This window comes from Mercenaria mercenaria, chromosome 13 (assembly GCF_021730395.1).
Source record: "Mercenaria mercenaria strain notata chromosome 13, MADL_Memer_1, whole genome shotgun sequence".
Lineage (NCBI taxonomy): Eukaryota > Metazoa > Mollusca > Bivalvia > Venerida > Veneridae > Mercenaria > Mercenaria mercenaria.
The window spans coordinates 65,867,089-65,879,818 of NC_069373.1; the positions used below are offsets into that span (position 1 = coordinate 65,867,089).

Below are 12,730 nucleotides of genomic sequence, written 5' to 3' on the forward strand. Positions count from 1 at the left end.
TTATTAGGCCCGCAGCCAACTTTGTTCAGATGGGACATGGGACATTTAACCCCTTTTAGGGGCTGCTAGAGCTAAAACTAGAAATGCCTTTATACAGCGTCTCATGAACAGCTTGGTGGATCTTTGTCATACTTGGTCTGGAGCATCATTATAAGGTTCTCTTCCAAATTTATTTATATAGGAACTTGGGCCCTATTAGGGACCACTATAGCTAAAAGTAGATATGCCTTTCTTCGCATTAACCACTAAAATGTAATGGATTTTTATCAAACTCGATGTGTAACAATATCGTAAGGTCTCTTGCTATTTTGTTACAAATGGGGATAGGGACCAATTTAGCTAAAAATATAAACACGTTTAATGACCTCTTCTCATGAACCGCTTCATGAATCTTCATCAATCTACTGCTGTAATTATTCGTCTAAGGATAAACGAAACAAAATTGCAACCCTACGAAACCTTTGCGAAAAATTAAAAGAGAACCATTTAAATTGTTAAAATGCGGTGTTTAGTTTTGCAATTTGAAAAATGTTAGATGAAAGATGGATGTTAGATGAAAAATTCATAAACTTCTTTCCTTATTACAATTCGCCGGCCATCATTTTTAAAGATATTTCTTGTTTCTACTTACTCTGGTTCGTAACCGTTTGAAAGTTAATTTACAGGGTCGTTACCACTTTCATATGTTGTACAGTGACCAACGCATACATTCGGCAGATTGATTTTAGACTAGCTTTAAAGAATTAATGCAAATAAGCAGCATTTTCATGTTTCGAATGTTTGAAGTTTCAATAAATGTTGGATTCCATTATGTAATGAATTTCACGAGTTCGGTAAATTCCCAATTTCTTCCCGAACTTTATAGAAGTGTTTGAAGAAACTGAGAAACACTTGGCTCATTGAAAAGGCATTCACTTTACGGTGCAACTATTTCAAAAATTGTTTTTATATTCCTCTGTATATAAATAAGTTCAAGGCTGTGAAATAAGATACAACAGTTACCAGTATATCTCCACCGTCCAATGACCTGCCGATATCATACTGCACAATAAATTGTCCAGACACTCCCCCGGTACTCTGATCGTCTGCTGTCGGTGAATATGTAATGTATGCACTCTTTGATGAAGGTCTTGTAATCACTGCCAATGCATTTTCTGGAGAGAAAAATGCACTTTAGTACACTTTTCCACAAAGTTAACCAACTAACGTTGTTTTTGTCTATTCTTTTCTTATTTTTTTTTAAGTTAGTTAATATGTGAGTAGTTAGTGCAGTAAAGGGATAATGCTTTTGAGAGTAAGGTACTGTACAGGATGCTTGATCCGTAGTCGTGGGTTTTAAACTCCCTTGAGTTCATGATCGTGTCTCCCTACATGGAACAAGTTTAGTTTTCTTAAGAAGATGACTGCATATGAACAAGTTTTCTTCACAGTCAAGTCCCCACTAGCATTAATAACAGTCTTCTGGAGAAGGAGTCTATATGCGTTACCGGTAGCGACTATGAATAACCTTGCATACAACTAAATGAGCATATCATCATCAGTGATAGTCGAACAGTGCACGTGTTCTGCAGCAATAGATTATACTTATAACAAATATTCCAGCAAATTCGATGTATCGCAGACTCGACGATGGTTTAACGGTGCCTATTTACACATGTCGGGATATGTACTCGATCGTAACAGAGATGTCATTTTGGTCCTTACTAAAACACGAAGGAAATAACGTGTTTATATAATTAGAAAAAGTTGCCATGCAAAGACACCGTAACGTTGATGACGTCATCACTGACGGCACACTTTCCATAGAAATCCAAAATGGACAACATGTCAGAACTAAGAAATGGAAAAAAAACCTCTCTGGGAAGGAAATGTTATCAACCCTGTATCTAAATACTCCCGTACAAATTTAAATGGCAAGTTAGATATTTAGTGTTGAAGTTATTTGCGATAAAATGTGGGCGATTGATACTGCAAGTATGTGGAATCGGTGTCGTCAAATGCAGTTTACATACAATTGAATAATACATCTCTTCCCTTGCATTATTAGCATTGTCCGCAATTTTTTTTTAATTTGAACAGTAGCCGGACAAATTTTTATATTTCGGCTCCATTATTTCCTCGAAAAAAAAATTGACATAAAGGAATCCTACACTGCACAAACTTCAGCTCTTTCTGCATCCGATGTTGTAATCAGCAGCGCGTTGTGACGTAAAATATAGGTGTCAAGGGGCCTCAAATGGGGTCACAAAAAGAAGTTATTTGCCCTGTGAGGTAAACCAGTAGCCGGACAAATATTATGACGGTTTTGCTGTTATTTTGCTATTGAAATAAGTAATTAAACTATTTTTACACATTTCTTTATCATTGATATCTCCAAAAATGCACATGAAAGATAACCCGACTTTCAATAGCAGCTACTAAAGCAAAGGGAGGCTAACTATATAAAACTCGAATTTCGTCTGACACGAATTCTTGATAATTCAAACAGAAATAGAATAAAATTAGCGCAAAAATCAACAGCCGTGCATTTTATGTAGCTGTTACAGTGAAATAAAAAGTAGCGCATGCTATCAGCAGACAATCAATATGCACTTCAATTATTTCTTCCCCAACCGATAGCTCGATAAGTGTAAACTACTGCGTATGCGCAATGCTATCTTCATACCCCGTTAAGACCGAAAGTTGTTTTGTAAACACATATGAGGTATCATCATAAAACCTAACATATACAGCCTTGTAAAACAGTTGTTTGTTGTAGACATGAAGAACAAACATCCGAATGATCCAGATGAAACAACTACGTGAATAAAGCGGGGATAAAGCGGTTATTACATGTGTCCGGATACTGGTCGTGTCCGGATACTGGTTCCCAACCAGTATAGACAGGCTTAAATTGTGTTATACCGTGCACATATTTCACATGGTCTCTAAATCAAATCGAAGGCCAGTACAAATACAAGTGTGACCATGTGTCGTTAGGGGTTTCCAAACAGTAAATGATAGCATTGCACAAAGTGTTACAAATTGTATGATGAAGGAAGTCGTTGAATAATAATTCTATTATACCTTTTTGTTCTTTGTCTTGTGAGAGTAACTCATTTAGTGCTCTTATTGGGGGAACCAATACTTTTGTCAGATCACGTGATTCCAGGATTGCTACGCTGATCTAAAATGATAAAACGCACCATTGCTATATTAGCCATTTGAACTTGGAGCATCGATGCAATTATGTGAAAACAGATGCTAATACGTTAAGTGCTCAAAGGCTATTAATCTTTCGATGTAGCCCATTGCAGAGTTGGAGCGGTCTTGTGCGCATGCCCGGAAGTGATTGTCAATTGGAGCGCACGGCAAAAATATGCAAATTTTTGCATGTCCGCACGCATTTAGTGTATAATAAGTATAATATACTGACTAAACGTTAGGGTTAGTGTTACAATGGTTACAAGATATATACATTTAAGATACTTTTCGTTCAAATTGCTGGACTCCGGTATCTATAATTTATACCGGCGCTCAAAGTCTGAATTGAGTCACAGTCTTAATCTTTAAGGTTTAAATACTCCACTTTCATGATATCTTATTTTTGACCCGTGCTGTCTTTGAAACATACCTGCATATCATCAACAGGGTACCCTGGGCTTACAAATATTTTGTGTTCATACGCTCCTTTTACCCTCTTAAGTAGTTCCTGATAGGTTAAATTGAATGTAGATTTACTAAAGGCAGCTACTGTTACTTTAACCTTGAACTTTCTTGTGTCCCTCGGCCTGAAATTTATAAGACAACATTTCAGACAACTGCTGTATTTATAGTTCTAAGTACGAATAAGATGGAGGCTATCAAACATTGAAGGCATACAGACACTAAATAGAAAAATGGCGCGAAAAAAAATGGTAGTCGCATAATGGCGGACACAAATAGTCCTTAGTTTTTTTGCTCTGTAGAGCTATTTTCCTTATTTTCTTTGCATTTTTTTTTGCTAAAATCACATGACAGATCTATGCTTGACATGTAGGTAGCATTTTCGTAATGAAATAACAACATGACAAACTTTTTCATGGAAACTTAGATCATACACCACCAGTATAATTTGGGGTCTCATTTTTTAGCTGATTTTGCAGTTTGTGTGTTTGACTGAAATTATTTTTCTTGCATCAAACATGACCCCCACTTTTCTTTTGATTTTTAGTTAGCACTGATAATATTCTTCAAGAAAATGTAAGTTACAGAAATTTAAAATGGGTCCTGATGTGTGCTGCGGTCATTGGAAATAGGTCAGTTTTATATAGAATAAAGAACAACAACTATTTAGTGTGTTATAACCTGAAGGATTGAGAAATCACTAAGGGGCGCGTTGTGACCAATCTTGGTTTCTTTGTGTTATAAAGCCGCTATCTGACTTAGTGTTTTCAATGCAGCTATAAATAGATAACCTCTTAAAAGATAATGCACAATTTGTACTCTCTTCATGAATAAGTATTGAAAAAAAAAACAGCGCATGTTAATGTTAGGGTTAGCACTAAGCATTTACTTTTAGTTAAGATCCATTGAATTTTCACCCCATGTCAAAAGTAAGGACTTGCTTATTAGAGCTTAATTTAGAAATATGCCAGCGGAGAGGATATATCAAGATATAAAAGCAATTAAATTACACCCAAACTATATATATAGAAGTGTTAAGATAATTCTTTTTCTTTGGGTTTCACGTGACATTCAGCTTTTCAGAAAACCGCTAATGCCCCTCTAGATATTATTTCATCACGATCCCCCAAAGGGTAGAACCACCGACCTTGCGAATTATATGCTCCAAGCGAGGATCGAACCCCCATTGGTGAAAGGCAAATTATTTGAATTAAGCGTCCTTAACCATTTACATTTTGTCAAAAGTTTCATCACAAAATATCCCTGGCGTTCCATACCAGATTTTTTTAATCGTTTATAACGTTGCATTAGTGAAAGAAAAGCTTTGTAAAAAAGTAAAATACACAAGCTCCATATTGTTTACTTTTGGCTGACAAGCCCAGTTGTCTGTCCTTTCTTCTTTGCTTTTTCATAGTCCTTCTTTGCTTCATCTTTGTCCTTCACAATCCCTGGATAAATTTTGCCATCTATCTCACTAAAATAATTAAAACAATAATATTCATTGTAAGGTAAGCAATTCTTTTCATCGAATTAGAAAATCACATTTCCCTTTATTTGCTACCATAATAACAACAACAAAATTTTACAACGAAACTATTATTTCTACTGTGATTGTCATTTATATAACCCTTGTATTAAAAGAAAATAGGTCCAGCAACTTGCAAGGATCTTAGATTTACGTCGAGTGTCTGTTTTCCGCTATCATTACTTGTAATAAACATAGCTGCAGAATGTTTAATGATGCAATTAAAACACGAATTTCAAATAAAGAATGACAAATTATTCAGTGTACATACAGTGTAAAGTTTGAAATGAAGGCTTCATCTGGTAGGATCACATCGAAGACTGTCTCCTGGGAGTAGTTGGCTGGGTTGGCAACTCGGCTTGTTACCAGGGTGGTGGCAAACCGGAACTGTATGTCAGTTCTGATATGGAGTGAGTAGATTCTTGGGGACTGGTCCTGCATTAAGCATATTCATGTTTTCGAAAATACAAACCTAGTGTTTTACATTTATATACTAGTAGTTACTACAAATGTCAGTTTTATTCTTATTTCTCCATTTTACCGGCTGTTTAAATTGTATGTGTCCGGCGGATGGAGATAATGTTTTAGATGGGTAGAGGGGGAGCGGGGAGCATACAGAACTGATAAACTAACTATTGAAATATGTGTAATTTATTGAGAATTTTCCAGTGAATTATGAACTTTTGAGAAACAACAGATACAATATGATAATATTTAACACCACTGTCCGGGTGGAATCGAGCTCATCCCTAGTTTCGTAGCCAGATAATGATACTATGCTGACGGACTGCGTCCGATCTTCCCTGACCGTTAATCGACATTTAGGCCCCTGGCTTCCAGCTCCACAATGCATCCACTACGATACAGAGCTATCACGACGGACAAGGTTTAGGCCATATTTATATGACAGGCGTGCACTAGTTAGTTATGTCACCTCTTCTGATTGGTCACCGAGCTATTACAGTTCGAGTATCAGGTGTCATGAATTAATCGTAATAACGATTGGGTCCATAGTCCTAGTTCCATATTCTTGAAGCATCTTAGTAGAAGACATCTTAAGAACCAGAATTTAAGATTTTTTTTCTGTTCCATTTTAAACCCATCTTGATAGTTTATTGAGCTGATATTTTCAATGATATAAAGAGTCTATCAATCATCCACGTTTTCTTTTAATATAAATATAGGGAAGAGGATTCATATAACACGCGAACTGCAGCATGCATTAAATCAAGAAGTTGATACATATCTTTTTCAAAAAATACGACTTTCATAGAAGTTTTATGAAAAATGGGAACCGAGGTTTTTATCCTACACAATGTAATGTATGAAGAGAATGAATCACTTACTTTGGCCACGACGACTGTCACGACCAGACACAACAACAGTAAAAACCGTATGTTCTTCATAGTGTTATACCTGTAAAAAGAGTTATAAACACTGTTTTTATCATATTGCTATCTTTAAATATATTCCTATATCTGAATGTATAATCGGTTACATTGCACAACGCAATACTGTTACGCCCGTATATATAATTTCCCCAGCATCTGTAATCACACGTGAGATTCATAAACAGTTCTTTGTTTTTCTCCCATAGAATATAAACACTCGGGTAATTGATGATTGTTACTCAAGTTATGTGGATGAGCGGTAACAATTACACACATGCAATCAATTCTGTTATTTTCACTGTGATATGAAGTTTCCATTCGTTGCACTAAGTTTACCACAAGGACATAATTTATGCCTTCCGGTCCTTGGTATGCATTCCGGTCCTTAGTATGCCTTCCGGTCCTTTCCGGTCCTTAGTGCTATTACACAAGAACGGTATATTCTGAAGAAAAGTAATAGCGGTCTATACTCTATGCTTCGTTGTGTCTGAAAGGGCGTACAGTTTTACAAATATAAAAACAGGATTGAGTAGGAAGCTATAAGCTTTTTTAGAAACTCTCTCCCTGTGTTCGGGTTTAGCGCAGCATAAAGACGACACTTCATTTTTTTTATTTAAAATTGCAATAAATTCTCATAATTACTAACTCTTTAGAATTCTGTTATATAGAGGAATGGGTAACAAATGACCTCCGCTCAACCCACCCGTAGATCGCATATTTGAGCATTTGAACACTACATCCGTGCATCCGCATGAGACATCTGTGTTGGCTTTTCACGGATTAAGGCTTTGGAAGGATTCAAGAGTTATCAAAAGAAATTAAACTTAGACGACCTATTCAGAAATGTAGCAAGCAGCGTTGCCAAAGCAACATCAAGAATTAATATCTATGTCTGTTGTCTGAATACTGTTATTTCAGCTGTTGTTTACATTTTCAAAAATCCTGTTTTTCGGCGACGCCGTCTAAATTCGTTTTCGTTACCTATGCCACGTGACTTCAGTTTGCAAATCAAATTACTTGATAACGCATTATAGATAATTTATCAAAATGGAAGATTTATGCAACACTCTGCCTGATTGGACGAGAGTGTCAATTTCTTTCACTCTGTTGATTGTGCAACGCTGAGTGAAATGTAGACAAAGCATTTATCCTAAACGACGCTGTTCACAGTTTTAAAGCTAACTTTGGCTCAGTATATTTAGCAAGAATATTGATATATCTCAAAATGATAAGTAAGTTTAATAAATATGATAAAAACCTGTTCAAATACCAACATATATCAAATTAAAGAAAGAGCTGAATACGGTCTGCGTATCACATGACTAAGGGTGTGATAAGTGTCTTTTATGTAGAAAAGTGCTTTTTAAAAGATTTTCCTTGATACAATTGTCGTCTGTATATGAAAAGGTTTCTTGCTTTTGTTACTTATTCAGACTGCATATTAAAATGAGTACTTGTTTGCTTAGATATATTTGTTATAAATTATTTAACTGATTAATTATACATGAATATTTTTCTTTAGTATGGTATGCAAATATTGAACTCAGTTGAAATCTGTTTTATTATATATATGCTATATAATGACTGAATCTCACTACACGGAAATGAAGGTACACTGCATACAGTTTATCTATGTGATATGACTATGGTCAAATTACAATTGTATGTTTTGCTTGACGTTGACTTTTTTATAGGTGTGAGGTCATTGTCCAAAGATTCATGAATAGCGAATATGCATTTGTTAAAGCGGGATCAGTTGGCCTATTTTAGAAATAAATAAAAATAAATAAAAAAATCCTTTAATTGATTTTTTCTCATGTATTCTAATCAAACTTGATTTGTAGTATCTTTATTAGGCCCGCAGCCAGCTTTGTTCAACTGGGACATTTAACCCCTTTTAGGGGCTGCTAGAGCTAAAACTAGAAATGCCTTTATACAGCGTCTCATGAACAGCTTGGTGGATCTTTGTCATACTTGGTCTGAAGCATCATTATAAGGTCCTCTTCCAAATTTATTTATATAGGAACTTGGGCCCTATTAGGACTACTATAGCTAAAAGTAGATATGCCTTTCTTCGCATTAACCACTAAAATGTAATGGGTTTTTATCAAACTCGATGTGTAACAATATCGTAAGTTCTCCTGCTATTTTGTTACAAATGGGGATAGGGACCAATTTAGCTAAAAATATAAACACGTTTAATGACCTCTTCTCATGAACCGCTTCATGAATCTTCATCAAACTACTGCTGTAATTATTCGTCTAAGGATAAACGAAACAAAATTTCAACCCTACGAAACCTTGCGAAAAATTAAAAGAGAACCATTTAAATTGTTTATGTGCGGTGTTTAGTTTTGCAATTTGAAATATGTTAGATGAAAGATGAATGTTAGATGAAAAATTCATAAACTTCTTTCCTTATTACAATTCGCCGACCATCATTTTTAAAGATATTTCTTGTTTGTTTTTAGGTTGGGGTAATGCTTTTCTTGATAACATCCGCTTTGATTTTGTTTACTTTTTAACAGATGTAATTAATTAGACGTAAACAGTTGCACAACAACTTGAAATAATAGGGAAAATACATGTTACTGTGAACAGTGCTTTATATATATATATTACTTGCTAGATACTCTGAAACATATCGTAGCTTTTCTGAATAAAACTTGCATAATTCTATACTGCTCATCCGTGTCATCTTTAATTCAACAGTTTAAATATCTCCTTGAGATAAGAATTCCTCAAGATAAGATTATCAATTTATTTCAACAGAATAGGAAAGGTATATATCAAGGTATGAGGGACCAAACGTTTTAATTTGTCTATATGATGTACAATTATGTGCCAAATTAAAGTTTGCAAAACAATTTCAGCTTAGACTTACTTTATTTGCAACATCCATGAAACAGTCATATCCCAAAATGTTGTAGTTAAGGTGATGTCACTTTTTGAATTTCCGGTGAATAACAAAAAAAAACAAAGAATATTCAGTTCTTTCCAGAAACCGTTAAATTATGATTCAATCAAATAGTTTCTTTGTCTACCAGAAAGGAACAATTCTTATATCTTAATATTGAGATTTGGTACCTTTATAACAGACAATAAACTAAAACAATAGACATTCGTATGTGACGTCGATGAGCTCAACAAAGCAATTTCAAGCACAAATATTAATGTGGAATGTAAAGTAAGTTACGCACTACAATATCCGATCAAGATACTTTCAAAAACAATGCAGAACAGAGAGATAAAAATAATTCTGACAGCTCGTGAAAACTAATGACAAATTTTGACAGGTATATAATGACTCATGACCTAATCAATTTTTTTCTGTTATTTCTGACTTCCAGTTTGATTTTCATGAAATGGGTATTCTATATTGTAGCTTACAACTCATACATTAAAACAATAAAAGAATATATTGTTATCTCACTGTCGTTTTATCTATCCATCTCTCGTACGAATTCCTATTGTTTCAGTCAGTAATTAGAGCAACTCACAGTGTTGCAATCATACAAAACACATCCCTTATTTTAACATAGATATTGAGGATTTATCTAATGAGCACATGTATTGGAAACACAATTTCAATATCGACTGTGTATTGTAATAATGCTAAACTATCTCAGCCGTCACGTGTCCTTAATTTCTCATAATTATATACGTTCACTACCTAAAATAAAACACATACATACTATTTAGCCTGATAAATTTGCGTTGAAGTGAAATAGACTCAAGGGACTACTAAAGTCGGGGTGGGGCAGTTAAGGATCACGCTGGATACTTTATTCACTAAGAAATGGCCGAAAATTTATTTGTCAGAATATTACGGACTTTAAAAAAAGTAAAACATCCTTCAATAAAATCCTTATTTCAATTTCAATTTCCAGTCTTCAATTGTTTCACAGCTTCTGTAAACAGCATTCATATATTCAAACGAAAATGCATATATGCAGAATTATATCAGCCTGATCAGGGTGTGTAAATCATCTACCGGTAAATATTCTGAAAATGACCAATAATGTATTACCTTGTGAACTAATTGTGTTAACTTGGAACTATGACCTACTACTTAAAAATAAATGTCACCGTGTTTAAATTGACTCTTTAAGTTATACCATATTAAAAAGTACTAAACAATGACTACGGGCGAAGCGAGCAAACCACTTTAAATTGAAATAAGATTTGTTTGGTTGAAATGATGCCAGATTATGTTACTCGTTTCTTTGAAACTGGAATGGATCAGAAATCAGTATCTTATATATAGTTAATGGAATAATAAGTGATATTAAGCTAGCATTTTTATAGTTATAGAAAGTCCTTGCTTGAATTAGGGCCAGACTACTTAATATTTACTTCAATATTTGGACCATAATATGTATTTACTTTTTCTGCCATCAATAGGAACTAAACAGTGATTTTCTCTTGAATTAAATCATTGGAGTTCAGATGCGAAGGAATTATAAAACGGGTGTTCCTTCCGAATGATCTTATAATACGTATTTAGACGAGAAACAATGCTTTTATTCAAGAAAAAAATCCGTTTGCGATTATTTTTATTCTTACGGAATTTCATTGATTATTATCTACAGACTTTAAACCATACACCAAACATTTTGCCTGTTCAGTGTTGTTTTCTTTTCAAGCGAGCCCAAACTAACACGCAGCTTCAGTTTTTATTTTGTTTAGGGATACACTAAGGAGTGAGGGGTGCTTAACTTTAACACGATTTTCTTCAAATTTCCAAAGAAACAAAGCATACTATGTAGCATACCAAAATAAAATCAAATCGTTTTAGAACTTTTCTATCCTCCAAAAGAGCATTTGTGCTAGGTGCGCTTTTAATTATTAAGTCGAAATAATTTCTAGTTACTAAATGAATCGTGCCTGGCACTAATGTTCCTCCGTACTATACAGATTTAAAATGTATGTTACTTTAATGACAATATAATAATAGAAACAAAGGTAATAAAAAGATTCATCTTTCTTAATGCGTGATTTTTATAAATACTGACAAACTACAACATTGTATTATTGTAGAAAAAAAAAATCTATGGATTTATGAACTGAAATATGGCGCATAACTAACTTACGACAGTCGAAGATTCTGATTCTTCGGAAAAAACTTTTATATAATAGAATACATTGCACTGTATTTCTATTTCATCTAAAATCGGATAATAAATATCATACAATAACGAAACCAAAAAATTGAATACACTTATATTCAGAGCTTCGGTTCTACATTTACCAAACACGGCTATGTTTGATCACGACATTTTCGCATACCAGAGGTCTACCATGGCTCTCTGGTAGAACTATGTCGATCAATGGATGACGAACGAATCAGACAAATTTACAAAATTGAGTAAGAAAGCAACGGAGTGTCTTGTTCGTATTAGTACATTATCCAAAACACCGCTCACATATTATAATAGTACAAAATCTTGCACTTATATTTCATCGTTTGTATCATCAATCACCACACTCTGGTGTTATCAGAATTTTGGCAGAACAACAAAACATATACAAAATACTTGATAAATAATGCATGATTTTACCTGGATCCTCAATGAATATAAATTCCGGAAAACTTTATTTTATGTTGTTTTTTTTTCTTTTTTTATTTCCAAAAGGAAAAATACAAAAGAAACTAGAATCTAAATAAAAATAAACATGTCTAGAATGTATTTCTCAAACACAGCAACGTTACTCTGTATGAGATGGGTAATACAACAACATCCTGGCTGGAAGGTAACCTGATAGTTTCGCTGACTGCTTGGAGGCTGTGCTACATTATCTCTGACTACATAGTCAGTCTGCCAATGGGATGAGTTTGTTGTTATTATTCAAAATGTCTGGCACCTTCAAGTTGCGTCTTCTTTCTATCTGGATAAAGGTCAGACACTGCTATTCATTTTCCAATAGACGAACAATGTATTATAGGTATGACGGTAGTAGTTAGCCGGATATTCCTCCGTGGTCCAATGTAGTCCCTGACACTATATAGGTCGAATTCTTTTGGGGGCAAAAAAGGACATTCTCATGCTAGGTATTGCTTTTATTTTCAATGTGATCAGTAATCATATCCTCATAGAGTAGTTTAGAAGAGGTCAGATATAAAGAAGTTGGTAATTGTAATTTTAGGAAGTTGCTTAGTGAGAGCTGA

General features: G+C 34.3%; 1 protein-coding gene across 1 annotated transcript in view; it reads right to left on the reverse strand.

The window, feature by feature from the left end:
* Positions 1-12,314, reverse strand: part of LOC123530613 (inter-alpha-trypsin inhibitor heavy chain H3-like) — a 32,537-nt gene extending 20,223 nt beyond the window's left edge. Inside the window, exons 1-7 of the mRNA XM_045311394.2 lie at positions 12,123-12,314; positions 6,517-6,586; positions 5,442-5,605; positions 5,009-5,119; positions 3,614-3,770; positions 3,067-3,166; positions 1,003-1,154 (exon numbers count right to left, since the gene is read on the reverse strand). Of these exons, the coding sequence (XP_045167329.2) occupies positions 1,003-1,154; positions 3,067-3,166; positions 3,614-3,770; positions 5,009-5,119; positions 5,442-5,605; positions 6,517-6,576 (744 nt within the window). The 5' untranslated portion in view covers positions 6,577-6,586; positions 12,123-12,314. The remainder of the gene's footprint in view (positions 1-1,002; positions 1,155-3,066; positions 3,167-3,613; positions 3,771-5,008; positions 5,120-5,441; positions 5,606-6,516; positions 6,587-12,122) is intronic.
* Between the last annotated feature and the right edge of the window lie 416 nt (positions 12,315-12,730).